Source organism: Wyeomyia smithii, chromosome 2 (assembly GCF_029784165.1).
Source record: "Wyeomyia smithii strain HCP4-BCI-WySm-NY-G18 chromosome 2, ASM2978416v1, whole genome shotgun sequence".
In the NCBI taxonomy this organism is placed as follows: Eukaryota; Metazoa; Arthropoda; class Insecta; order Diptera; family Culicidae; genus Wyeomyia; species Wyeomyia smithii.
The window spans coordinates 112,829,353-112,856,985 of record NC_073695.1 but is presented as its reverse complement, the minus strand read 5'-3'; the positions used below and the strand labels follow the sequence as shown (position 1 = coordinate 112,856,985).

At 39.4% G+C, this 27,633-nt stretch overlaps 3 protein-coding genes across 7 annotated transcripts; all 3 read left to right on the top strand.

The window, feature by feature from the left end:
- Positions 1 to 1,877: 1,877 nt before the first annotated feature.
- LOC129720654 (esterase FE4-like) lies at positions 1,878 to 4,484 on the top strand. Of its 4 annotated transcripts, none has more exons than XM_055672149.1 (4): positions 1,878 to 1,973; positions 2,610 to 2,977; positions 3,067 to 4,053; positions 4,117 to 4,484. In XM_055672149.1, the coding sequence occupies exons 2-4, from the start codon at positions 2,610 to 2,612 to the stop codon at positions 4,421 to 4,423; spliced, it is 1,662 nt and encodes a 553-aa protein (XP_055528124.1). In that variant the 5' UTR covers positions 1,878 to 1,973; the 3' UTR covers positions 4,424 to 4,484. The 4 variants fall into 4 exon arrangements, with proteins under 4 accessions (XP_055528124.1, XP_055528120.1, XP_055528122.1 ...); XM_055672145.1 differs by having other exon boundaries at positions 1,890 to 2,161; XM_055672147.1 differs by having other exon boundaries at positions 1,913 to 2,033.
- A 759-nt stretch (positions 4,485 to 5,243) lies between these two features.
- LOC129720653 (esterase B1-like) lies at positions 5,244 to 8,370 on the top strand. Of its 2 annotated transcripts, none has more exons than XM_055672143.1 (4): positions 5,244 to 5,475; positions 5,892 to 6,288; positions 6,498 to 7,484; positions 7,546 to 8,370. In XM_055672143.1, the coding sequence occupies exons 1-4, from the start codon at positions 5,403 to 5,405 to the stop codon at positions 7,850 to 7,852; spliced, it is 1,764 nt and encodes a 587-aa protein (XP_055528118.1). In that variant the 5' UTR covers positions 5,244 to 5,402; the 3' UTR covers positions 7,853 to 8,370. The 2 variants fall into 2 exon arrangements, with proteins under 2 accessions (XP_055528118.1, XP_055528119.1); XM_055672144.1 differs by having other exon boundaries at positions 5,245 to 5,866; positions 5,921 to 6,288; positions 7,546 to 8,369.
- Positions 5,247 to 23,290, top strand: LOC129719825 (uncharacterized). The gene is made up of 7 exons (XM_055671235.1): positions 5,247 to 5,350; positions 8,387 to 9,333; positions 9,391 to 9,859; positions 9,913 to 10,317; positions 21,413 to 22,182; positions 22,239 to 22,707; positions 22,760 to 23,290. Exons 2-7 carry the CDS (start codon positions 8,571 to 8,573, stop codon positions 23,217 to 23,219), a joined length of 3,336 nt encoding a protein of 1,111 aa, XP_055527210.1. The 5' UTR covers positions 5,247 to 5,350; positions 8,387 to 8,570; the 3' UTR covers positions 23,220 to 23,290.
- The last annotated feature ends 4,343 nt before the right edge of the window (positions 23,291 to 27,633 follow it).

Here is a 27,633-nt window from a genome sequence, read left to right as displayed (position 1 = left end):
GTATAGCACCCCTCCTCTCCCTTCAAAGTATAGAGGAGTTTCGAATCACCATAAAACATTTCTTGCCCCCAAAAACCTCCACATATCAAATTTGATTCCATTTGCCTGATCGAGTTACGCAAAAATTTGCGTTTCATTTCTATAGAAATACTCCATTCCAGAGAAGGGAGGGGTGTTGAACTACCATTGAAATTTTTCTTGCTACCAAAAATCTTCACATGTCAAATTTGGTTTCATTTGCTTGATTAGTTCGCGAGTTGTGCAGAAATTTGTATAGATTCCACTGATCTCAAGTCTATATGGATCAGACAGACAGTTAGAATTTCATTTTTATTTGTATAGTTAAGTATGGCATATAAACATCAGACGTTTTTATTGGTTGCAATGAAAAAAATTGTAATAAAGGTACTTGAAATTATATTTGCTATTGGAAAATACAAGTTGAACAAAACGAAAAAGTTCCGTGAACATTCTAGCGTTGAAAAAAACATACGATTCTTTAAAGTTTACTTATTTTTTCCCAGTACGATGACGATGTTACGTTAACATATGAGCCGTTGAGAGCAAAAGTGGTACATGTGCCATTTTTACACTTTTAGGGTTTTTTGCATAAATTGATGCAGAACGCAATAATGTACTAGAATATCCAAGAAAAACCGAGATCTGATAACCTAAACCAAAATTATAGCCAACACAATTTTTGGTAATTAACATAATCACCATTGCGTTGAGAGCAAAAGTGGTACATGTCCAATCTGTGCATGTTAGATGAATTGTAAGTCGAGGATCTTAGGATATTAAACAATCATGTCTTCAGCAAAGTTGGTCAAGTGATTGAGTACTTTCAGATGAAGATCTGTCTGCTTTGGAATTTTCTCACTACGTGGTGCTAGTGTACCCGTGACTATTTTGTAGCAGAAAGCGTTTTACCTATTTCAGTATCAACTCGTATGCTGTTACCAAATACATATACACCAGCGCCACGAAGAGACAGAATTCCTCAACAAAATGATCATTCTATAGTACTCAATCACTTGGACAACTCTGCTGAAGACATGAATGTTCTATGTCCTAAGATTAGAGAGCTATAATGCATCCTTCATGCTCACACTGGACATGTACCTCTTTTGCTCTCAACGTTTTCTGGTTGTCATTATTTTTCCCATAGAACAAAAGTGGTACATGTTTTTCCATTGAAGTTTGTGTAAGTTTCTCAACCAGAACTCGTTATGCTTTTATGTACCGTCTTTTGAAACCTTTCCAGCAATGATTAAGTGCAGTTATGTTGGAAAAAAATGTTGAAAATAATTTACTATTCGAGTGTTTTCATTTATCGCGTCTCCTGAAAAATTTACTTAATGGCGCATGTACCACTTTTGCTCTCAACGGCTCATATTAGAGATCCTCACGTCGAGCTCGTATTCAAATACTCAACCGTGAATTGCGTATCTTCAGTTACTCGTCAATGCATGGAAGTGAATATGGGTATTCATGTCGAGCTCGTAAACAAATACCCAGCCGTAAAAATACTCACCTCCATTGACGAGTAATGGAAGATACACAGTTTACGGCTGAGTATTCGTATACGAGCTCGATGTGAAGACCCCTAATATCTTTACGGTTGGGTATTTGTAGTATTTTTAACCTGTAAATCAACAATCTTCCTCGTTATGCGCCTCAATCGCGACTTTAAACGGAGAATTTCAATCGCGTTCAGCTTACACGCACGATTATTTATAGCACGTTCAGGTTCATCATTCATTCACTCTTGTATCAACGTTTGTATTTATTCGACCAGAGTTTCGGTTGCTAAATGCTGCCGCTTTCAACACATACATACAGTAGACTCAGATAATTCACCGGTGTAGTACTAGATTCCGTCTACGCTTCAACATGTATTGCCCAGATCATGACGGACACCAGACAAACGAAACAAACAGAATACATTACAGCAAAGCAAAACAACAGCTGAAGTGCGTATAATTTTGATGAAGCTAAATTGATAGTTTACCTGTTAATAGACCGTATTAGTGGTAAATAAGTTTCTTCAGCAATACTTGTAATAAGTATCACATCGATATATTCCACTATGATTCACGGTGCAAGGTCTTTGACCAGCGAAGTGCTACGTCACAGCAAAACAAACTATAGTAATCGATTGGCAAGTATCTGGTTTTATTTTGTGAAGGCAATGTGATTTTGTAATTTATCTTATGTTTCAAAATTTATATTAATAAAAGAGTAAATGTAGGATTTTAGTTTTTTTTTGCGTGATGCGTGAGATAATGAATTGCTTAATTGGCACACGAGATGGACTTTGACTCTTATCAGATGTATGTGTATAAGACTGTGTGATAGTGGTTTTGTTTAGGTGTCTTAATTATGGTCGGTTGTGTTACGGTAAAATCGCTCAATACGAAGGTGATAAGATTAAGATTTAGTTGGCAAATTTTGAGCATGACTTGGTCTAAGCATTCAGTATGATTATGGCCTACATATTATAAGGAGTTTCCGTTTCATTACACAAATCGCTAACAGTACTAAGCAAACGCATAGTATTATTAAAATAATTGTACATTAGTTACTATTTGAAATCGAATTCTTCACAGATGAGTGCAGCTAATCGCATAAATGTTAAAGTTCGACAGGGAGTTGTGTCTGGTATTAGAGAACAGCTTCCTAATGGTAACGACTCGTTTGCATTCCGCGGGATTCCGTATGCAAAACCTCCGGTCGGGGAACTTCGGCACAAGGCGCCACAACCTTTGGACAAGTTCCAAAGTCCAGTGCTCGACTGTAGTGTCGAAAGAGACGTATGCTTCAGTAGGAATATGTTTACCCAGGAGATAGAGGGTTCAGAAAATTGTTTGTTTCTGAACGTTTACACACCACTGTTGAAAAGCGAAGGCAAACGATTACCGGTGATGGTGTTCATTCATGGCGGGGCGTTCATGTTTGGCAGTGGCAATTCTGATTGGTGAGTTTTGGTATTTTCTGCGAAAAACACATATTCGGGCAATACAGAAAAGACAGATGATAGTAACTCTAGTACTGCTTTCATTTTAGTTACTCTCCGGAATATTTATTGCAGGAAGGCGTAGTGACGGTAACATGCAACTACCGTTTGAGTACGCTTGGATTCTCATATTTGCCGAGTCAGGGCATTGAAGGAAACGCTGGTTTGAAGGATCAACTGATGGTACTAAAATGGGTTAATGAAAATATTTCCAGTTTTGGCGGAGATCCCAACAACGTGACACTTTTTGGAGAAAGTGCTGGGGCTGCATCAGTACATCTGCACTTGTTATCACCCCGTTCACGTCAATATTTTCATAAAGCCATTTGCCAAAGTGGATGCAGTATAATGGAATGGGTTATGCAACTTAATCCTGAGGAAAAAGCGAGAACCTTAGCGAAACTCATCGGTTGCAAGGGAGAAAACGATGCAGATGTGTATGAAACTTTGATGACGGCTTCGACTGAAGATCTTGTGGGACGAATGCTAGGAGTAATGACGGCCGACGAAAAAGTTCGTGGATTACCAATGCCATTCAAGCCGGTGGTAGAAAGTGAAACGGCAACGGACGCAATTGTGACAAAAGCCCCAATTGATGTGATGAAAACCCCAAACAGTATTTCTAATATTCCATTAATGTTAGGAGTGAACAATCGGGAGGGCACTATTATGTTGTTGGATGCCGTTAAGAAACTAGGCGTGTATGATAAAGATCTTGCAAGGCTCATACCACGTACGGTGAACGTCAATCCCTACACACTTGCCAGTAAGGAGCTTGGAGAGGAAATCAAGAAGTTCTATTTTGGTGGGAAAAGTGTGTGTAATGAAACCGTCCCTCAGTTGGCAGATTTGATGAGTGATTATCACTTTGGTATTCTCGCCAATACTTGCGCCGAACTACATGCAAGATATCAGCACCAGTCTCCACTGTATTACTATAACTTTAGCTTCGATGGCATGTTAAATATGTATAAAAGAATGTTACAGTTGAATGTTCCTGGTGCCTGCCATGCCGATGAATTATCGTACCAATTCCTGTAAGTGCACGACGCTTCAAACGCGCTTACAATAAAATTTCACATGTATACATTTTGTTGCAGATTCCGTATCGCCCCAGTCGAGGTTGCTGCCGATTCACCAGAGGCACGCGTTCGCTATTACATGTGCCGTATGTGGACCAATTTCGCAAAACATGGAAATCCTACTCCAACGGAAGATACATCTCTGCCTTTCTGCTGGAATCCTGTAACGAATATCGATCCCAACTCGAAAGAGGAGTTTCAATTGAATTGCTTGGATATTGATGCAAATCCAAAAATGATTCAAAATCCAGACAAAGGACGAATTGACTTTTGGCGAGATGTTTATAGACGTTACAATGAGGACATATTGAAAGTTAGGCTATGAAAAATTTAGCTAGGTATTTTAATGAAATTAGACTGATAATTAAAGGTTTTGTGATAAGCTTGTTTTTTTTTTTTATTTATACTTGTTCTTGGAGATGCAAAATCGTTCAGTTCTGTTCCGTTCATTTTGATTTTTGCAATGCTGTACTAATCGTAATTTATGACACTGGCTTGAGTATATAATTTGATTAGCTCTTGTTAACATGTATCTCACCAAAAGGGTTTTTATTTCCCTTCGTCTCTCAGAGGGCTTCTTGTGTCACGACTATGCTCATGACACATTACCTAACAAGACTTAATTGAGTTTCGTGATAGGAAAAAAAAAAAAAATTTTCGTTATCATTTTTGTTTTGGACTCAATTTTTTTACCGAAAAAGTCATATATAGTCATTCTTTCTTTGTTGAAAAACAATTTAGATACACTTGAACTGATTTGACAACACATTTTCCGAATCTTGTAAATCTCCACAAAAAATACGAGTTCTATTTTAATTTATTTCTTGGACGTAATCCGTTGGCGTAACGAATTGCTTCAACAGCATTTGCCACATTTGAACTGTAAAAGGTTCACTAATTACTACGTTACCGTTCACTTCTTTTTCAAACATATACATATAACTGAACTCAGGGGGTCGTCCACAATTGTGCCTACATTTTCAACTTTTTTCGTAGAAAGCGAATTGCACACGACGCGTTGAAAAACAATTGTTTTAACATGATTATTTTACACGACGACGCTTCATTTTTCAACCATTAAATATGGGAAGCCCTCGTCACTAATTGATGTCTAACTAGCAGTACTAGCTACCTAGTTTCTAGATGTATGCTTTGCAAACGGGTCACTCAGTGTTAGTATCTGTAAGACAACAGTTAACAGTCTATTCAATCAATAAAAGCTTCATTTCAAGAGAATTTTCCAATATTAATGGTAAAACAATATCTAATAATACTCTTAATAACTCTTCTCAATTGATCATATAATGATTCACGGTGCAAGGTCATTCACTAACGAAGTGCTCCGTTACAGCAAAAACATGTTTTGGCAAACGTCTGGCAAGTATTGCTGCATGAAAAATTTGTGGTTTCATTTATGTTATTTATTATCAAAATTGTGTTGAATGTTTATCTCACTCAGCTGTTTTTTATTTCTGGATCTGGCATATGCAATCGAAATTACTTATACTGGGAAAGCGACTCAAATAGGTACTTTATAGTACTTATCAGAAGCCTACTAATGTGTTCGTGTACGTACGTGATAGTAGTGTTCTAATTATGGTGAATTGTGTGACGTCGAGATCTCTTGAATAGTATCGTATTGATAAGACATTAAGCTTAACATTAAACTAATGGTTTAGGAATGGTGTCCACTACTGAAGTCCTTTTAATACAAAGTTTTAGTCACTGCAATTGAAATTCAAAACAAAATCGCATACACTTCAGACAAGTATTATCAAAACAATTTTCAATAGGTTCCCAGCTGAAATCGAATACTTCACAGATGAGTGCATCCAATCGCATCAACGTCAAAGTCCAACAGGGCACTGTCTCCGGTGTTAGACTGCAGCTTCCCAACGGGGGTGAAGCGTTTGCGTTCCGCGGGATTCCGTATGCGAAACCTCCGATCGGTGAGCTTCGGCATAAACCACCACAGCCTTTGGACAAGTTTCGTGAACCGGTGCTCGACTGCGCTGTCGAACGTGATGTGTGTTACAGTAAAAACTTGTTCACCCAGAAAATGGAGGGCTCTGAAAATTGTCTGTTTCTAAATGTGTACACACCAAGGTTGCCAAGTGACGGCAAGCCGATACCGGTGATGGTGTTCATTCATGGCGGTGCGTTTATGTACGGTAGTGGCAATTCTGATTGGTAAGTCAAATGAGGTGAATGAAATGTTCTTTACAGTACTAGATTTGAGTTTAGTTAGTGTTTTCCCAGATTTACTTTTGAATTCAGCATTATTATTCAAAATTCGTTATTTTTTAAATGCTAACTAATGACATTTTGAGCTTTAACATATTTTGAGTAGGTAAATGAGATTTTCCAAGATTATCATTCTAGTACTGCTTTTATTTCAGTTACTCTCCGGAATATTTTCTGCAAGAAGGCGTTATAATTGTAACTTGCAATTATCGTTTGAGTACACTCGGATTTTTATATTTGCCCAGTCAGGGTATAGAGGGAAACCTAGGTCTCAAGGATCAATTGATGGCGCTCAAATGGGTCAGTGAAAATATTACACACTTTGGCGGAGATCCCAACAATGTGACACTTTTTGGAGAAAGTGCCGGAGGTGTATCAGTACATCTGCACTTGTTATCGCCCCGTTCACATCAGTATTTTCATAAAGCCATCTGTCAAAGTGGATGCAGTAATATGGAATGGGCAATGCAACTTAATCCTGAGGAAAAAGCGAGAACCTTAGCGAAACTGGTCGGTTGCAAGGGAGAAAATGATGCAGATGCGTATAAAACTTTAATGACGGCATCGACTGAAGACCTCGTGGGGCAAATGATGAAGGTACTATCAAACGATGAAAGACTCCGTGGACTTCCGATGCCATTCAAACCGGTGGTAGAAAGTGAAAATGCAACGGACGCAGTTGTAACAAAACCGCCTCTTGAGGCGATGAAAACTCCAAATAGCATTCCCAATATTCCATTAATGTTAGGAGCTAATAATCGAGAGGGTACTATCATGTTGTTAGATGCTATTAAAAAACTGGACGTGTATGATAAAGATCTCACAGGACTTATTCCACGTACAGTAAACGTGAAACCTAACACGCTTGCCAGCAGAGAACTTGCAGAAGAAATTAAGAAATTCTACTTTGGTGAAAAAAGCGTTTGTATGGAAACTCTTCCACAGCTAGCGAATCTAATGGGTGATTATCATTTTGTTATTTTTACTAACTTTTGCGCCGAACTGCATGCAAGATATCAGCATCAATCACCATTATTTTACTATAACTTTTGCTTCGATGGCATGTTGAACATGTATAAAAAAGTGCTGAACCTAAATGTACCCGGTGCTTGCCACGCGGATGAATTGTCGTACCAATTCCTGTAAGTGCTGTAAGCTTCGAGTGTACTCAAACAAATCCTAACTATATAGGTTTCGTTTCAGATTTCGTATCGCCCCAATTGAGGTTGCTGCGGACTCACTAGAGGCACGAGTACGCTATTACATGTGTCGTATGTGGACTAATTTTGCTAAGCACGGAAATCCTACTCCAGCTGACGATACGTCCCTGCCGTTTCATTGGGATCCGGTAGTACATATCGATCCCAATTCTAGGCAGGAATTTGAATTGAACTGCTTGAATATAGATGAAAAGCCCTGGATGATCAAAAATCCGGATAAAGATCGAATTGACTTTTGGCGAAGAGTTTACAAGCGTTACAACGATGACAGACTAAAAATTAAGTTATAAGGTACAATGTTATGCAAGAAACAAAATATTATAGACTGATATTTTAATAAAAACGGTTTTTGCCTATATAAACTAATAAATGAGACCAGAAATTGGATAAATTGTCATGTTTTCTGCCTTGTTTTTGGTGATTGTAGTTTACTCAAGGGGGGATGCCTACTGAAAGGGCGATTTGTGAGGATGTTTGAAGGATTTTATTCAGGTATAGTTTATATAAACGATGTTTCGAGAAAATGAAAATAAAATAACCAAATGGCTGCCCTTATGAACTTCGGTAGCTAGTTAAGAGAAAAATAAACTGATAAATTATCTACGCCCACATAATAACTGGTCAAATGCAGCAATGTAGACATTTTCGGCGTCTGCGTGTCTTCCATTCCATATATATGCCATCCAATATCCGATCGTTCACTATTATGCAAACGAAACCAAGCATGTGTATATCATTTCATATCATAAGCTTCTGCACCCACTACTAAACCACGTTCATCATGCGCCGAGTGATACTAATCGAATGTTCTTTCTCTTCCCTAGAACAATGTATCCGCATCAAATGAATCGAACGTACATGTGGTAGTGGTCTAAGATTGTACAGCCAGATAATGTCCATGTGGCTTTATCTCACGAACGTTGATAGTAATTGAATGTATACCAACGGCGATGGTAGTTTAGTTTCGTCTCAGCTGATCGCAGGCGTAGTTCGAATCTCAACACGGAAATGGCGGACCGACGGCCAACAGTACAAATTAAACCGGGACTAGTCGCTGGGCTGAAAACTACACTTCCGAACGGAAAAGTTTGCTACCAGTACAAGGGAATACCTTATGCCGAATCTCCGGTCGGCAGTTTACGATTTAAGCCTCCAGTGCCGCTTGAAGAGTTTAGGTCTTATCCGTTGGACTGCACAATGGATAAAAACGTCAGTCTTAGTAACAGTTACATTCCACCCGACAGTCAAGCTTCAGAAGATTGCCTATTTTTGAATGTGTTCACACCAACTGCTCCTGGCAGGCAACTTGGGGACCTGCTTCCTGTGATGGTTTGGATTCACGGTGGTGCTTTTTGCAGTGGGAGCGGTGATTCGTCAATCTACAATCCGGAATACCTAGTCCAGGAGGGAGTCATAGTAGTAACTTTGAACTACCGCTTAGGTCCACTTGGTTTTCTTTGTCTCCCTTCGGTTGAAATCTACGGTAATATGGGTCTCAAAGATCAAAGACTTGCTTTGAAATGGGTGCACGATAACATCCGGAACTTTGGCGGCGATCCAAGGAACGTTACCTTATTTGGAGAAAGTGCTGGTGGCTGTTCGGTACACTTTCATTGCTTAGACGAAGAGTCAGCTAAGTATTTCCATAAGGCTATTTGCCAATCAGGCGTCGCCACTAGTTCAACTGTGCTGCAAGCTGATCCTGAAGTGAAAGCTCGTCGATTAGCGCAATTTCTTGGATGTCGGGGGAATACTGACATGGAAATTCACGGTATGATATTTTTCAATCCGCAATTATCCATTTATCAGTTTATTTTCTTCATTCTAGACTTTCTTCTTTACATATCGGCGGAGGAAATCGCCTTCAAACAAAAAGGTGCTCTAACGGAGCATGAACAAACGCTGGATTCTTACTACCCATTCAAACCGGTTATCGAAGTGCCGAATTCGGACCAACCTATCATAACGGAGAATATTCTTGATGCTCTCAAACAGCCGAACCGAGTTTTAGTTCCGATGATAATAGGAATCACCAATGAGGAAGCAATTTACAAAGGCAACTCACTAATAAACTATATGGAAAGATACAGTTCCGAGCCTTGCAGATTTATACCTAATTCTCTGGATGTTCCAAAAAATCTCAAACCATCGGTAGCTAATAATATTGTACAATTTTACTGCGAAACGTCGAAACCAACTGCTCATAAGGTGCTAGGATTGACCAGAATATTTTCTGATAATTTGTACATTATTCCTACTTTATTGGCGCTCGAGCTGCATCACGTTTTTCAACCGTCGTAAGTAACGCTTGATTTTTATAATAAAAAAATGTTCATAAGAAAACTTTTAGAGCCCCCGTTTACTTCTACCAGTTTGCAATGGAGACTGAGTTGAACAAATTCCGACAACTGTGGAACGTTTTGGATAGCCTGCGAGGTGCCTGTCATGCAGATGATATTTATTATTTATTCAGTTCGTCGTATTTCTACACTAAAGCGATAAAGGATGGGTCAAAAGCCGATCAAATGAGAAAACTTATGTGCAAGCTATGGACCAATTTTGCCAAAACAAGTGACCCCACTCCGGAGGGCTTTGTCGGCGGATTTCGATGGGAACCGTACCGGTCTTCGTCGAGTTTGAACTGTTTGCAGTTAGCCGAGCAAGTAAGAATGGTAGACAATCCCTACAACGAAAGATTACTGTTTTGGAAGCAATTATATAATCGATACAATAGATCTTTTTTGAGACCAAAGCTGTTATGAATGGGTTGTGCATGTTTTGTTGTTAGTGTATTTGCCAAAACTTTATTCTCCACTGGATTATATTATATGAGACGTTGATAAATTATTGACCTAGAAATAAAAATTATTTCATAAATCATCCGAAACTATATCCGAGCTCTCATTTGCACTAGAGAAATACTATATAGAGATTAGGGTTTGCAATTCCGGGAACGATTTCCCGAGAATCACCTTTTCCTGGATTTCCGGATCCCGGGAATAGAAATATTGATTCCCGGGATTCCCAAGCTCCTCGAAAAATTTCCCATACATCATTGCAATAAAACTAAATATCGTATCAGAACGCAAAACATACGTCGTAAACGTGTAAAGCAGCTTCAAAGAGTGCATTGTATGAAGCAAATATATGCTTGAAATGACGATCAATATTTGTTTGCCTTGTAATATTGAATTATTTTCTTAAATTATTTGTCAAAAATATATGCTGTCTTAGTCAGTGAACGAAAAACTAGGCAAATACCTGCTTCGTCTTTTTTCGCTAGTTAGTTCACTACTATGTGGATAGTTCCTTGATTTTTTTGTATATTGACAAAAATTTTTGAAACCTGTAAATTGATGAAAAAAAATGAAACCCGTAAATCAATAAGACCAATTGAAACTCAGTCAGTGTAACTTGGGTCGTAGCCGCGATTACACATTAATTACGTATGTATTCAAATGCTCTAAAGCCTGTCTGCCTAACAGTCAGCTTTATCTTCAACAAACTAAAAGAATTGGACACTTCAGTTTCTAATAAAATGTAGCAAGAGATGGAATCGGTGATTTCGAAGTATTCTAGAAATCAGACACCAGCGGTGATCCAGCGAAATTAAGCAACGTTTTACAGAAGGAAATTACATTTTTGGGCTCGACGAAAAATTGCCAACGGATCTGAAGCGATTGTTTGACGACATGTAAACCTCAAAACCAACTCTTCTGCTAGCATTCGTGACAAAAACCGATCATGAATTTCTGGAGTGAACTCGAATAAGTTTTGTTTTTTAATTCGTTTTTCATACGAATTGATTATGAAATTGTAAACGATTGTTAGATACCTTTTATAAATGAAGTTTATTTGAAATCTCATTTTCGCTAAGATTGTTTTTCCATTCTCGGCTCCCGGGAATTCCCGGAAAATGAGATTTTCATTTCCGTTTCCCGGGAAATCAATTTCCGGGAACATTGCAAACCCGCATAAATGTGATTTTTTTTTCTTCATCTATAATTTATTTGACACGGCACAAATACAATTCAATGTTTAACGACGCCAATTATATCTGGTAGCTTACTTTCTAAAGTATCTTAATAACTAAAAGCAAATTTATTATCCTCGCTGCCGACTACAAGCTGAAACTAAATCTAACTTAAAGCTAGAATGTTTTGCATTAAAGCACTGGTTTGCTGTTTGATGGTTTTCCATTGCCATAGGTAAGCAGCATATTGAATATGTTCCGCTGTTGGGCCAAGATATTACGAACTGGCATATTGGGTTGTCTCCCTCGGGCCTTGAGAGTATCGTGCGGGTCTGATTGCTGTTTTCGGATCCGGGGTCTTAACGTGTTATTGTCGTTTGGTTGGATGTAGGCGGAAAGGGATAGGACTAAACTGGGGCGTGGATGGATTTCAGGAAAACGTATATAAGGGACATGTAGGATAGGTCACGGCTCGCCAAGACATCACGAACAGGAACAGCCGGCTGTCTACCCTCGGCCTGAAGGGAAACTATTAATTTAGACCTGGCGTCACGGTGTACAGGGCATGACCAAACAACGTGCTCTATGTCGTGATAACCTTCACCACAGGCACAGATACCACTTTCCCCGAGCCCAACACGACGGAGATGCGCGTCAAATCTATAGTGATTGGACATAAGCCGGGACATCACGCAAATGAAATCCCGACCTACATCCAACCCCTTGAACCACGGGTTCGTCGATACCTTGGGGATAATGGAATGTAACCACCTTCCCAGTTCCCCCTTGGTCCAAGAATTTTGCCAACTGATGATCGTATTCTGACGTACAAATGCGAAAAATTCATTAAAGGCAATTGGTCTTTCATAAATATCACTGTTTGTTGCGTCCGCCTTAGCCAAAGAGTCCGCTTTCTCATTAGCCGGTATCGAGCAGTGAGAAGGCACCCACGCTAAGGTAATCTGATACGATTTTTCGGATAAAGCACTCAGATGTTCCCGTATTTTCCCCAGGAAATACGGAGAGTGCTTAACATCTTTCATCGATCGGAGAGCCTCAATGGAACTGAGACTGTCCGTAAAGATGAAATAATGGTCCATGGGCATTTTTTCGATAATCCCTAGGGTGTACTGAATTGCAGCTAATTCTGCGACGTAAACAGAAGCAGGATTATCGAGCTTATGGGAGACGGTTAAATTGTTATTGAAAATACCGAAGCCAGTGGACCCATCAAGAAGTGATCCGTCAGTGTAGAACATATTGTCGCAGTTGATGTTTCGATATTTATTGGAAAAAATTTTGGGGATCTGCTGCACGCGTAAATTATCCGGGATTCCACGAGTTTCTTCTATCATGGATGTATCGAAAAACACAGTAGAATCAGAAGTATTTGATAAGTCGACACGATTTGAAATATTCGAAGAAGGGTTAATATTTTGGGACATGTGATGGAAATACAATGTCATAAAACGGGTTTGAGAATTAAGTTCGATTTACCTTTCAAAATTTTCAATCACGGGACGGTTCAAGACCTCACATTTGATAAGAATACGATAAGACAGGCTCCAGAAGCGGTTTTTCAATGGTAGTACTCCAGCTGAGACCTCCAAACTCATCGTATGGGTCGATTGCATGCAACCCAAGGCGATACGCAAACAACGATATTGTATTCGCTCCAGTTTGATCAAATGTGTGTTTCCTGCGGAGCGAAAGCAGAAACACCCGTACTCAATAACAGACAAGCCTTATAAGGTCTCCTGGATGGGCTCCCCACCATTGTCCGGTTATTGTACGAAGGAAATTCACTCTTTGTTGACATTTTTTCATCAGATACCTCACGTGACAACCCCAGGTGCCTTTAGAGTCGAACCAAACACCAAGATACTTGTGTACCAAAACCTGAGAAATCGTTTTACCCATTAATTGTGTTTGAAGCTGAGCAGGTTTATGCTTCCTAGAAAAAACTACTATCTCAGTCTTTTCCGGAGAGAATTCGACACCTAGCTGTAAAGCCTAAGCAGACAGTCTTAAAATGCATGTGCTTTTCGGACAACAAATTGTGCAAAAAATTGTTCAAAATTGGAGAAAATCCTTGTCGGTGAATCAAAAGCCCCCTTAATGTCCAAGAACGCAGACGCCATTTGTTCTTTGCGAGCATACGCCAGCTGAATATCTGTTGAAGGCAACGCAAGACAATCATTCGTCCCTTTGGCACGGCGTAAGCCAAATTAAGTATCTGAAACCAGACCATTTGATTCGACCCAATGGTCTAAACGACGGATCATTTTTTCCATCAATTTCCGGATACAGGATAGCATTGCAATCGGCCTATAAGAGTAGGGATCAGAAGCTGGTTTCCCTGGTTTTTGGATGGCGATCACCTTCACTTGCCTCCAATCCTGCGGTACAATGTTTTGCTCCAGGAACTTATTGAACAAGTTCAACGAGCGCCTCTTGACATTGCCCGGTAGATTCTTCAACAAGTTGAATTTGATTCTATCTAACCCAGGCGCGTTATTGTTACAGGACAGGAGGGCAACTGAAAATTCTGCCATCGTAAAAGGTGATTCTATCGCGTCGTAGCCCGGAGACGCCGCATAAATGTGATAAATGTGGTATGATCGAAAAGATGGCTGCGAGAACCCTAATGCCGGATCATACTCGGCCATGATATTTTGCTCACTTCTATTGTATATATATTTTTCTTCACTTTTATGGCGACAGGTCATTAACGACCCACTGCCGAATCCAGAATACGTCTCCACATCACTCGGTCTTGGGCTAGTCTTCTCTAATCGCCCCTAACACCTGCTGATTGGGCGTCCTCCTCCACACCACACATCCAACGAGTACGTGGTCTACCACGGAGTCGCCGACCTCTGTCGGGCTCTCTGTTGAATATTATCTTCGCCGGTCGCTCCTCCGGCATCCGCGCCACATGGCCAGTCCACTGTAGCCTGCCGTGTTTTATCAGCATGCATGCTGCGTGACCTCAGCTAGCTACGTAAACCGTAAAAGGTCCTGTTTGCGCGTTGCTATCAGTCTCTTCACTTTGCGGCTAACATCGCTGTCACACGTCACGAGAATACCAAGGTATACAAATTCGTCGACTACTTCATAAATGCCCCCATCTATCACAATCTCAGTACCAAGACTCGACAAACTGCCACGTTCTCCACCAGCCTCTATGTACTTTGATGATAAGTCCAATTCTCGCTGCTTCCCTTTTAAAAGGCCTTTTTAAATTTAAGTGTATGCAATGACTAGCTAAATGATACTAATTTTAGCTGCCAGGAAGTGCCATTTATTGAATTATATTACTCTAAAATGTGAAGAATTTGTCCAATCTAAAAATGTGTAGAATTTGTGAATTTGATGTTTAAGTCTTCAGAAAAGATGTGTAAAAATTCTCAATAAATCAAAACTTGATATCTTGTAACTAGGAGTTGTTGCTTTCAATATGATGATATTAAATATAACAAAAAGTGTCTGCAGCAGCTAGCAAAAAACCTGCGGGATGGTTGAACTTTGAGCACCGATAACTCGTAATAATGTTTTTGGTGCTTAGTTAGGTTTGCTTGCATAGTTGGCTGCGAAGTCTGTGTGTAATAAACAGAAGGTCCAGTTCCAAATCAGGATGTAGCATCTTTTTTTTATAGGGGGGGGATTTGCTAGTAGCTTAAGTATTTATGATAAATATTAGTAAATAATGAGTATTTGTGTCCAATCACAAATGGTGACTTCTCAACACTGTTAGAAATTTGTAATTTTAATTGTTAGGATTTGTTTGCTTTCGCAATTAGGACTTATCATTCGTAGGGATTTAAACCTACTTGTCAGAAAAGGGGAAGTAAACTTACAACTAGCTTAATTGCTAACTTATTGGATATAAAGAGAGCTTATCGTAGCAATTGAGGATTGCAACGATTTTTGTCGAAAATTGTTAATAATTTTACTTGACATAGCTTCTAATGGTTCAACACCAGTAAATCTATGTAATTCGAGTGTACCAAACCAAGAAGGACGCTTCAAAATCATTTTCAAAATTTTATTCTGAATCCTTTGGAGCGTTTTCTTCCTTGTTGAACAGCAGCTTGACCAGATCGGTACAGCATAAAGCATTGCTGGTCTAAAAATTTGTTTGTAAATCAAAAGTTTGTTCTTTAAACAAAGTTTAGAATTCCTGTTAATGAGAGGATATAAAAATCTCATATATTTGATGCACTTGGCTTGTATACTCTCAATGTGCTCTTTGAAAATAAGTTCTTTATCATAAATTAGTCCCAAGTACTTAACCTTGTCAGACCAACTTAGAATAACCCCATTCATCTTGACAACGTGATTATTGTTTGGCTTGAGGAAAGAAGCCCTAGGCTTATGCGGAAAAATTATCATTTGAGTTTTAGAAGCATCGGGAGAGATTTTCCACTTTTGCAAGTAGGAAGAAAAAATATCTAAACTTTTCTGCAATCGACTGCATATGACACGAAGACTTTTTCCTTTTACGGAAATGATTGTGTCATCGCAGAACAATGACTTTGTGCATCCTGGAGGCAAATCAGGAAGGACCCAAGACTGAACCTTGAGGTACACCTGCTCTGACAGGAAATCTATCAGATTTTGAATTCTGATAGACAACCTGCAGAGTTCGATCAGTAAGATAATTTTTTAAAATTTTGATTAGGAAAATTGGAAAATTAAAAGTTTGCAATTTCGCAATCAAACCTTTATGCCAAACACTGTCGAATGCTTTTTCTATGTCTAAAAGAGCAGCTCCAGTGGAATAACCTTCAGATTTGTTAGCTCGTATCATATTAGTAACTCTGAGCAATTGATGAGTAGTGGAATGCCCATGGCGAATTCCAAACTGTTCATCTGCAAAAATTGAATTTTCGTTGATGTGTGACATCATTCTGTTGAGAATCATTCTCTCAAACAGTTTACTTATTGAAGAAAGCAAACTGATTGGTCGATAACTTGAAACTTCAGCTGGGTTCTTATCCGGTTTTAAAATTGGAGTAATTTTTGCATTTTTCCATAATTTGGGAAAATATGCAATTTTGAAGCAGCAATTGAAAATTTTCACTAAAAATTCCATTGTGCACTCAGGGAGATGTTTGATTAGTATATTAAAGATTCCATCGTCACCAGGTGCTTTCATATTTTTGAAATTTTGATTAATTGATTTTATCTCATTCAAGTTAGTTTCAATTATTCCTGCAGGTAAAACATTCTGGGAAGAAATTAAATCAAATTGACGTGTGACTTCATTTTCAATTGGACTCACAAAATTCAAATTTGAGTTATGAACACTCTCAAACTGCTGAGCAAGTCTTTGAGCCTTTTGTTCATTGCATACAAGAAAACGTTCACCATCTTTTAAAACTGGAATAGGCTTTGAAGGTTTCTTAAGAATCTTCGACAGCTTCCAAAAGGGTTTTGAATATGGTTTCAATATTTCAACTTTAGTCTCAAAATTTTGATTTCTCAGAAGAGTAAATCTATTTTTAATCTCTTTCTGTAAATCTTTATAAATAGTTTTAAAAACAGGGTCACGAGAACGTTGATATTGACGTCTGCGGACATTTTTCAAACGAATTGGAAGTTGAAGATTTTCGTCAATTATTGGTGAATCAAATTTCACTTGAGCCTTTGAAACAGAATAATTCCTGGCATCAACAATTGCACATTTTAATGCTTCCAAAGCGGAATCAATAGTCACTTCGTTTTGCAAATCGAGCTCATTATTGAAATTTCTCTCAATATGAGTTTTGTATCTTTCCCAATTAGCCTTGTTATAATTAAAAACAGAGCTCATAGGGTTTAAAACTGATTCATGTGATAAAGAAAAAGTTATTGGAAGATGGTCAGAATCAAAGTCAGCATGTGTGATCAAATCACTACATACATGCTTTGATCTGTTAGCACCAAATCAATTGTTGAAGGGTTTCTTACAGAAGAAAAGCATGTAGGACTATTCGGAGCCAAAATAGAATAGTATCCTGAAGAACAATCATTGAATAAAATTTTGCCATTGGAATTACTTTGAGAATTATTCCATGAACGATGTTTAGCGTTAAAATCGCCGATTATAAAAAATTTCGAACGATTTCTGGTGAGTTTTTGTAAATCACCTTTAAAATAATTTTTGTGCTCGCGTGTGCATTGAAATGGTAAATATGCTGCGGCAATAAATAAAATCCCAAGTTCAGTTTGAACTTCAATTCCCAAAGTTTCAATAACTTTCGTCTCAAGATGGGGAAGAGCACGATGTTTGATTCGGCGATGAATAACAATTGCAACTCCACCGCCGGAACCCTGAATCATATCATATCTATGAACCACGTAATTGGGATCATATTTTAATTTTATGTTAGGTTTCAAAAATGTTTCAGTAATAATTGCAATATGCACATTATTTACTGTTAAAAAATTAAAAAGCTCATTCTCATTGGCCTTCAATGAGCGAGCATTCCAATTCAAAATTTTGATTGGTTTATTTAAAATCATTGCTAAATTTTAAAATTAGAAACAATTCTAATAGTAAAATTTGTGCCTATTTGAATGGCTTCAAACATTGATTTTGCCTGCAACATGGCGTTCATAAGATCGAACATTGCCTGTTGCAAAAAAGAAAGTTTACCTGCCGTAATAGGCCCCAGGCAGTTGACATTAGAAAAAATATTTTCGGCAGCAATATTAGCTGGAGTAATAGGTGTACAATTATTTTCTAGCGTGTTTTGCTTACCCATATTAACGGTCATTTTCGAACTACCAACACTAGGCGGTATAATGTTCGAACTACCTGTAACCTGTGCATAAGTTAAACGGGTATGCAAAGGAGTAGGTAAACTATGCGTCACTGGTACGCTTGAAGAATTTTGTTTTGAATTTTGTTTACCTTGCCTTGCTTTAACAATTGCTAAACGGGCTGGGCATTGATAAAAATTCGACATATGGTTGCCGTTACAATTCGCACAGCGAAAATGTTTACTCTCTTTCACAGGACATGTATCCTTTTTGTGAGAAGAGTCTCCACAAATGAGGCATTTTTGGTCCATGTTACAAAACTTTGAACCATGGCCATAACCGTGGCAAACACGGCATTGGGTGATATGCTTTTCACCTCCGCCAAACTTTCGATATAATTCCCATTTTACACGCATGTTATATAAAGCATGTGCTTTTTCAAAAAATTTTAAGTTATTAACCTCACTGCGGTTAAAATGAATTAAATAATTTACAAGGGAAATTCCAGTTCGCTGACTGTTTTCGCCTCGTGATTTATGTTTCATTAGAATTACTTGGGTAGGGGCTATACCAAGTAATTCTATCAAAGTAATTTTGATCTCATCAACGGTTTGATCGTTGGTGAGACCTTTCAATACGACCTTGAACGGCTTGGCGCTCTTCGTATCATATGTAAAAAATTTATACATCTTTTCAGTTAAATACTGAATCAGACGATTCCGATCTTTCAATGTTTGGGCCAGTAAACGGCATTCGCCTCTTCGGCCAATTTGATAAGTAACTTTGACGTCGGAGAGAAACGTAGAAAGTTCTCTTTTAAAAATATTAAATTCAGAAGTAATAGTTACCACAATAGGTGGAACTTTCTCCTTTTTTACAGAAATTTCACTTTGAATAGTTTTACTTTCGAACATTTCAATTTCGCCGGCTTCTTGCTCAGGCAGAATATCATATAAATTTTCACTGCATAAGCTAGTTTCAGAAAGAGATGCCTCTCTCTTCCTCCCCGTAGCGATGCGTGGTTTCTTTTTTCGTCCTGCCATTTCAGATGATACGAAAAAAGTTCAAAAATAATATCAAATTGCAAGTATTGAGAAAGAAGGAAAAAGGTAGTCTTGAGAAAGACTTATGTAAGTTAACTTCTAGGTAATCTTTAAAAGACACACTGACAAAACACAAACTTTGAAGCTATAGGCAGTCAAAGACCAGTCCACAAGCAACCGAAAATACGTCTGATCTGTCGGGCAGCTCAAGACGCACTGAGGATGTAGCATCAAAGCTTTGCTTTGCGTAGCATTTAAAATGTGTTTCTTTTTTCCTTTGAATCAATGTCTTTATTTTTTGTTATTCTTAAGACTATATTAGATTTTTCAAATATTTTCATTGTTGGCTAATCTTTTAAGGTTTTCAGTCAATTTATTTTTCAAGAACAACTAAAAATAACTAAAACTGGATCTTTTAAATGATTTTATCGTGCATAGATTTAAAGCATTTATTACAAGGTAGGCACAGTCGTATTTTTAAATAATGAAAAAGTACCTATATTAGAATAAATTTTCAATTGCGGTACAGTGCAACCTATCACCTCCTAACTCAAAATATAACTTTTACAAATTCATTAGTAAGTTTATTACAGTTGATAGTTTCAGTAGCTTTTCTGACATTCCAGCTCTTAACTTGATTACTGACTGCAACGCTAGTGACTAATATAATTAGTCAATAATCGTATATTGCGTAGAGCTTTTATTTGTAGAGGAGGAAAGGGAGGAATGAACATAAAAAAATCCTGTTTGCAACTGCATACGCAGTTTAGCTTTCCATTAATGACTTGATTTTATCACTACTTATTATACGACTGGGAAATTAGTTAATAAAGCGTAATCGAGTTGTACAGCTATACTTCCATGATGGAATGAGCACAGACTAACAGACGTAATGCTAGAACCTAGCTCCATCGCCACAAAAAAACGATCATTTCAAATTTCCAATCGAGTTAATGTCACCGCGCGATAACCCCGTCTGGGCGCTGTCATGCAATCTCATACATTTCTTGTGGTTCCCAATTTGACACATGCACATACGCTAGTGCTGGTGTCGGAAAACAAGACGCAGCGCGATCACGGCAGTAGATGGTGCTAGTGTTACTAACGTAAAGTACTGGTATTATTCGAACGATGATTTTATTGAAAATCCGTTCGAAGTGTTATGTCTGTTAGTCTGTGGAATGAGTATGAAATAGTCCAGCTTGTATGCTCGTTACACCTTTATTAGCAGCGTCAAATATTTAGTTTCTTATAGCAAAACAGTCCACGCGAATTCGAAATTACTCGATTTTGTCAATACCACGATGGATGGCCGCTCAAGTTGGCCAACGAAGTGTTCAAAATACGACGAGCGATATTTGAAGAAAGTCACGATTTTAGCAAAGCCAAATTGGAATATTTATTCCCTTTAAATTGGAAAAAATGACCTTAATTTATAGTTCTCAACATTTCTATTCCATCAACATGGTTCCGAGATAGATTTATGCGTTTAGATATAAAACGACTTGAATTTTAGCAAGCGACTTGTTCGTACCGAGGAATGAAGTAAATCAATTGAAAATGTTTAGCTTATCATAATCATTTCAAAAAATAGTAAGGAAGGTTCAAATTTAACGTCAATCAATTGAGCTCCATGAGACACCACCAATGCTACATATTTTTCTCGAAATTCCGTCAAGTCCTTTTAAGATACCACTAAGATATGAACTCTGAGTGGTTTGGGGAGACTTGAGCATTTCAATAACATATTTGAGTATGTGATTAGATCATTCAGGTGGTCAATGGAGTTAATCAATAAGTCCCCGAATTGTATCATTTTCTCTCAAGATCCTACGTGATACAAAGCGGCTACATTTAGCTTTTCAATGAACGAAATCAGACGTGACACCGCACATTGAGAATAACCTATTAACTTACTGTTTATGACAAGCGCAGAATAGACAACATCCCTACACTTGGCTCGTAGCCGTGTGTTGACTATACAAATCCACACCATGACACGCATGATAAGCTAAAATGTCTCATTAGTAGGGTGTACGTTGTTGCATCAGCAGGTTCGTAGAGTGTTTTTGATGCTACCGAAAAATGTCCGTCGTGGAAGTGATAACACAGCTAGCTGCCGGAAAAATTAGAGGACGCAAATTAAGATTACCGAATGGAGACTGTTACTGCTCGTACAAGGGAATTCCGTACGCTCAGCCACCTGTGGGCGCGCTAAGATTTAAAACTCCGGTTGCGTTGGAGAAATTAGATGTAGACGTCGTTCTGGATTGCAGTTACGAGCGGAGCTCTTGTTACGCATTATTGCCATGCCCAGCGACAGTAGCAGTTAGCGAAGATTGTTTGTATGCAAACGTCTATACGCCATTGAACCCTACGGACGTTGGTCGCCAGAAGTATCTGCCTGTTATGGTTTGGGTTCATGGAGGAGCATTCGGTGCCGGCTCTGGGGAATATTCGATGTACAATCCATGTCATCTACTCCAACAAGATGTCATTGTAGTGACGTTTAACTATCGACTCGGTCCTTTTGGTTTTTTGTGCTTTCCTCCAGCAAAAATATACGGAAACATGGGTCTTAAAGATCAGCGGATGCTATTACGATGGGTACATCTTAATATTTCGCGTTTCGGAGGAGACCCCTCGAATGTAACCGTTTTTGGTGAAAGTGCTGGTGGGGCTTCGGTGCATTTACTATATCTATCTGAGACTTGTAGACAATACTTTCATAAAGCTATCTGTCAGTCTGGAGTTGCTGTTTCTTGCTGGGTTCAGCAACGAGCTTGTGAAGCTAATGCCATCAATTTAGCAAAGAGCCTTGGATGTGTATCAGAGTCAAGTAATGATGTTTATGGTAAATTTACTCTCTATCCGTTTTAACCAGGTTTAATTTATAATTGTGCATTGTAGATACACTTATGAAAGCATCTGGGCACGATTTGCTAATGCATTCTGATGAAAATCTAATGACATGGGATGAAAAAGGACCTAGATTTTACACGTTTACACCAGTAGTGGAATCCAAAAACTCGGACGAACCATTTTTAACGGAACAGTTTTGCGATATTCTTCGTAAGCCGAATATGACTACTATACCTCTTATGTTAGGAGTAACCAACAAAGAAGGAAAAAGTTTTGCACCGTATCTGTGGACAATGTCTGATTTGTTTTCGAGCGATCTGGAAAGATATGTTCCACCACAACTTTCAGTTCCAGTAGATCAACGCCGTACCGTTGGTGAAGAGGTTAAGAGATTTTATTTAGGAGAGAGGAATGTTTCGCCAGAAGCAATGTCTTCCATACTAGATTACATTTCAGATTGTATGTTTGTTATACCCGCGATAGTAGTTAGTGAGTTGCACTCTAGATACCAACACAGGTCAGGAATGAAAAACAAATGCTAATACTTTAGTCAAAAGTTTTTATTTCAGAGCACCTCAGTTTTTCTATCGCTTTGCATTCACAGGTGAGTTGAATTTGTTTACATCACCTGCGAATTCCGTAGCTGATATGCCATTCAGCGTCGATGTCGATGGTGCTGCTCATGGTGATGATCTACCTTATTTGTTTGAAAATGAATACTTTGGAGCATCTGGTCCTGGCAGTATCAACGCAAATAAATTTCGTCTTATCATAATTCAACTATGGACCAATTTCGCCAAATTCGGCAATCCTACTCCAACCAAGGAGCAGATAGGATGTATTTGGGATAAGGTAACGCCAATCGACGAAAAGCAACAGGATTTTCCCCTGCACGTCCTGGATTTGGCGGATCCTATTGGAATGGCAAGTAATCCATTTGCAGACAGAGTAGACTTCTGGAAAAAATTGTTCTCAAAATTTGGTGGAAATTATCTTAATCATTACATTGAAGATGCAGTTGATGTATGACAAAGAAATGTATGTAGCATGTGAACTTGTTGAAAATATAATTTTATGTTGCATGGTCGACACAAACAAAATTCACAAGCTGTATCGTGTAATATTTTGTACTTGAGAAACAGAAAACTCAATCAGTCCCGTAAATAGTTTTAATGTTTATGAGTTGACGTAAAACTTCAAGTTTTCCACAACATTTAATAAAAACTTGTTAAGCGGGAGCCTAGTGTGGTTGGTAACGTCTCCGCCAACCACGCTCGACGCCTGGGTTCGAATCCCACCGCCGACATAGGTGTCGATGGTTGTGGGGTGGCGTGATCCACTCACAACCAACCCAACTGGTCTAGATTCAATCCTAGCCGACAGCGGGAGATTTTCTGAGGCGAAAAATCTCTGGGATCACGCCTTCCATCGCATGAGGAAGTAAAGCCGTTGGCGCCGGTCCGTTAATAAACGGGTCGTGAGTTAGGGACCTGGGTGTGAAGTCGCCTCCCTGGGCGTCGGTAATTGGCCACAACAGTGGCGGAACTAGACCGACGGAAAATAAGCGAGAATAAAAAAAAACTTGTTGGCCCTTTTCGCCAACCCCCGGTCTCGTTGGGGGACCATCGTATCGACTCTGTTTAGAATCATACGCTGACACCAGGACGTTTTTTTTTCACAACATTTATTTGACACGGCACAATACAAATTAATGTTTTACGGAGCCAATTCAATCTAATGCCTTATGGTCTAAAATATCTTATAAGTTAAAGACAAATTTTTTATCCTCGCTGTCCACCAGGACGTTGATCAGCCGCTCATAAAATTGAAATCAAACGTTGATTAAGTCGCACTATTTTGGTAAACAGACGCTCAGGTTGGCGAAGCATTTTTTTACCACCAAGTAGGGGAGAACCGTACAAGACGCACCAGTTGGGTAAGATGGCCCATGCTATTAATTCCCCAAAATACTTACACATGTGACTTTTTATGACGAAATTCTTCGCTTTCCTCATAAAAACCCAGCTTCTCTACAGTTCTTATATAAAAAAGTGTGCCATAATGACTAAAATACTCAAAAAACTGTGCAGTTGGCTGTGGCTCTGTCCAACATGTAATTATTCATGAATTTTATTTAAGCTTTTATGATTAACTGACTTGTAAATAATACAAAAATACTATGGTTCCCCTAACTTTTACACTTTTGGAGTTTATAATACTATGAGTTTTTCAATTTATTTCACTAACTTTCGTCAACTTTTACCTAAAAACAAACAAAATTAAAATTGGGGCAGAATGCACTATGAAGAGCTTGCAGGAGATTGCTTGACAACTTAGAGCATGTTCCATTATTTTTGATTTTACTTTCGAGTCTTCAAGCGCTTCTCACTTCGCGTGCTGATTTCTGCTAGTGGCATATTAGCCTACTGCTTTAGAGCATACTGACCTTTGTTGTGGTGCGTTTTGGTCACGGGCTTGTTTGGCGGCAATGGTAATTTTTACCAAAAAAGGACATTGAAATCGAGTGTTTTATAATAAACTTCGTCATAAACAAACAATAAATAGATCCTACAGTTATCCTACACGTTCAAAGTCGCATTGAAATGATTTGCAGCGCTGTAAATCGCGCAAATGCTAAACTGGTGCGTTTTGTACAATCCTCCCCTATGGTTTACGCGCCAATGATCGCGCCGCACCTTCTCACTTAGCTATTGTCGGATGACACCATTGTGATTGTGACACCCAGTTGTGTTTAAGCTGGGAATCTATTGTAATCGTATGACTCGTAGAGGCCAGAGATAGGCACTTGTATGCCTGCAATCGACCCAAGGCGCCATTTTGAATTACAACTTGGCTAAATGAGTAGTGAAGTAGAAGAAATGATTCCATATTTTGAAACTTCTCATGCCAAGCATTGTTCAACTATTAGCGCATGAAAATTTTAACAATCAAGAAGCATCCGGATGACTTCGACCGATGATTACAAATATATTATGGATCATCACATCAAAATCATTCTGTGCCGAACACGCATCAGTACTGGACGTGTTTGGTGATCGGTCCGATAGAGTATGAAACAAAAGACGTGTGAACAAGTGTTGGCATTGTTTGCCTGGTCGAGTGAAATAAATCCGGGTTCAAGGTCGTTCCTTTGTGCAACTGTTTCGCATCGTGACTGCCAGCTGGTGCGTAAGCCGATTTGGCTGCTGGCTGGATTGTGCTACAGCAGTGGACGAGACACAAACGAGGAAAAAGAAGAAGCCATCAGTGTCAGCGAGTTGTATCGCTGTGTGGAGTGATCTCACACCTGGCTCGCTGCTGGTGGCTGTTTGGTGCTGCTGTATTGGTGCTGCTGGCTGTAACGGCTGCTACTTCGAACGATCGGACAACCAACCTTACTGGAAGGGAGAAATAAAAAGGTACGTGTTCTTGTCAGCGCTAGTGCGCTAAACTTAGCGCGATGGATGTAGATCCCTCGCCTCCCGCGCCACCATCCCCGAACCCCTCTGACCCTGACCCTTCTGTTACCCCCTCCCCTGTTCATTCTTCAGTCCCCCCTCGCCCCAGGCTTTACCCAGACGGAGCCCAGGGCAGCTATACTGTTTATTTTCGGCCAAAGGCAGGACCGAAATCGAAAAAGTTGAACCTCTTGCAGATTTCTAAAGACCTGACGAAGGAGTACAAGGGCGTGACCGAAATTTCCAAGGTCCGGCCTAACAAGCTCCGTGTCGTGGTCGGTAACCTGAAAGAGGCCAACGATATAGCTTGCTCTGAGCTCTTCACACGCGAGTATCGCGTTTACATACCCGCACGAGACGTGGAGATCGACGGTGTCATAACCGATTCGAGTCTGTCCGTCGAGTGTATACTGCAAAGTGCCAAAGGGTGCTTTAAGAACAAAACGTGTCCCGAAGTAAAGGTGCTCGACTGCAAGCAATTGCGGTCAGCATCGATCATCGGTGGCAAAACAGTATACACTCCGTCAGACTCGTTTCGAGTTACGTTCGCCGGGTCTGCACTACCAAGCCACGTCTCGATCCACCGGGTTCGTCTCCCTGTGAGGCTCTACGTGCCCCGCGTCATGAACTGCCTGAATTGCAAGCAGTTAGGCCATACAGCCGCCTACTGCTGCAATAAGGCACGTTGTGGCAAGTGTGGGGAGTCTCATGCGGAAGATTCTTGCAGTGTTAACGCTGAAAAGTGTATTCACTGCGGAGAAAATCTGCATGAGCTCTCGACATGTGCGGTGTACATGCAGCGCAGGGATAAAATAAAACGGTCTCTCAAAGAGCGTTCAAAGCGTTCCTACGCTGACATGCTGAAGAAGACCGTTACCACTTCTCCCGTTACTTCGAACCCCTTCGATCTGTTGCCCTCTGAGGAAACCGATTCTGACGATTCACCAGCGGGAACATCTTACGCCAATCCTGGGGAGTCTAGAAAGAGGAAAAATATTTCCTCTCCTAAACTTCCCAGAAAAGGTCCTAAGATTTCTCAAAGTGAAATGAAAGTTACAAACAAACCAAACAGTGCTGCGGAAAAACCGAAGCAAACTCCTCCTGGGCTGGCAAATTTAAAGTCCCAGAAGGAGTTCCCAACACTGCCAGGAACATATAAAACCCCAGTTGCTCCTTTTACACTCCCAGTTGATGAAACAAACTCTGGATTAGTGAAATTTTCTGACATTGTGGACTGGATTTTTGAAACTTTCAATGTACCCGATCCAATTAAAATTTTTCTTACAGCATTCCTCCCAACAGTTAGATCATTTTTGAAGCAGTTGACTGCCCAATGGCCTCTCCTTGCAGCGATTGTATCCTTCGATGCCTAATTCAACTGCGTATATGAAGGATTCTATCTCTGTCTTACAGTGGAATTGTAGAAGTATTTTACCAAAAATTGATTCGTTTAAAGTTTTGATAAATAAAAACAAATGCGATGCATTTTCCCTTTGTGAAACTTGGCTTACTTCAAATATTGATCTCAACTTCCATGATTTTAATATTATTCGCCTTGATCGAGACACCCCATATGGAGGAGTACTTTTAGGGATTAAAAAGTGCTATTCTTTCTATCGTATTAACCTCCCCTCGATTCCAGGCATCGAAGTTGTCGCATGTCAAATGACAATACAAGGTAAAGAGCTTTGTATTGCCTCAATATATATTCCCCCCAGAGCACAGGTTGGGCAACGGCTGCTCTTTGATTTAATAGAACTTCTTCCCTCGCCACGTTTGATTTTGGGAGACTTCAACTCTCATGGCGTGGCTTGGGGTTCCCCATACAATGATAACCGCTCCTCTTTAATCTATAACCTTTGCGATGACTTCGACATGACTATTTTAAACAACGGTGAAATGACACGTATCCCGAAACCTCCAGCGCGCCCAAGCGCTTTGGATCTATCCTTATGTTCGACGTCGCTACGGTTGGATTGCACATG

What these genes read in the sequence shown, in the direction of transcription:
- LOC129720654 (XM_055672145.1), top strand. Translation starts at nt 2,090, where the DNA reads ATGATTCACGGTGCAAGGTCTTTGACCAGCGAAGTGCTACGTCACAGC. An exon ending in GGCAGTGGCAATTCTGATTG is followed by an intron (nt 2,978 to 3,066) that starts GTGAGTTTTGGT and finishes CTTTCATTTTAG; the next exon opens with TTACTCTCCGGAATATTTAT. An exon ending in GAATTATCGTACCAATTCCT is followed by an intron (nt 4,054 to 4,116) that starts GTAAGTGCACGA and finishes ATTTTGTTGCAG; the next exon opens with ATTCCGTATCGCCCCAGTCG.
- LOC129720653 (XM_055672143.1), top strand. Translation starts at nt 5,403, where the DNA reads ATGATTCACGGTGCAAGGTCATTCACTAACGAAGTGCTCCGTTACAGC. An exon ending in CATGTTTTGGCAAACGTCTG is followed by an intron (nt 5,476 to 5,891) that starts GCAAGTATTGCT and finishes AATTTTCAATAG; the next exon opens with GTTCCCAGCTGAAATCGAAT. An exon ending in GAATTGTCGTACCAATTCCT is followed by an intron (nt 7,485 to 7,545) that starts GTAAGTGCTGTA and finishes GTTTCGTTTCAG; the next exon opens with ATTTCGTATCGCCCCAATTG.
- LOC129719825 (XM_055671235.1), top strand. Translation starts at nt 8,571, where the DNA reads ATGGCGGACCGACGGCCAACAGTACAAATTAAACCGGGACTAGTCGCT. An exon ending in TCTTTTTTGAGACCAAAGCT is followed by an intron (nt 10,318 to 21,412) that starts GTTATGAATGGG and finishes ATGCTACCGAAA; the next exon opens with AATGTCCGTCGTGGAAGTGA. An exon ending in CACTCTAGATACCAACACAG is followed by an intron (nt 22,708 to 22,759) that starts GTCAGGAATGAA and finishes TTTTTATTTCAG; the next exon opens with AGCACCTCAGTTTTTCTATC.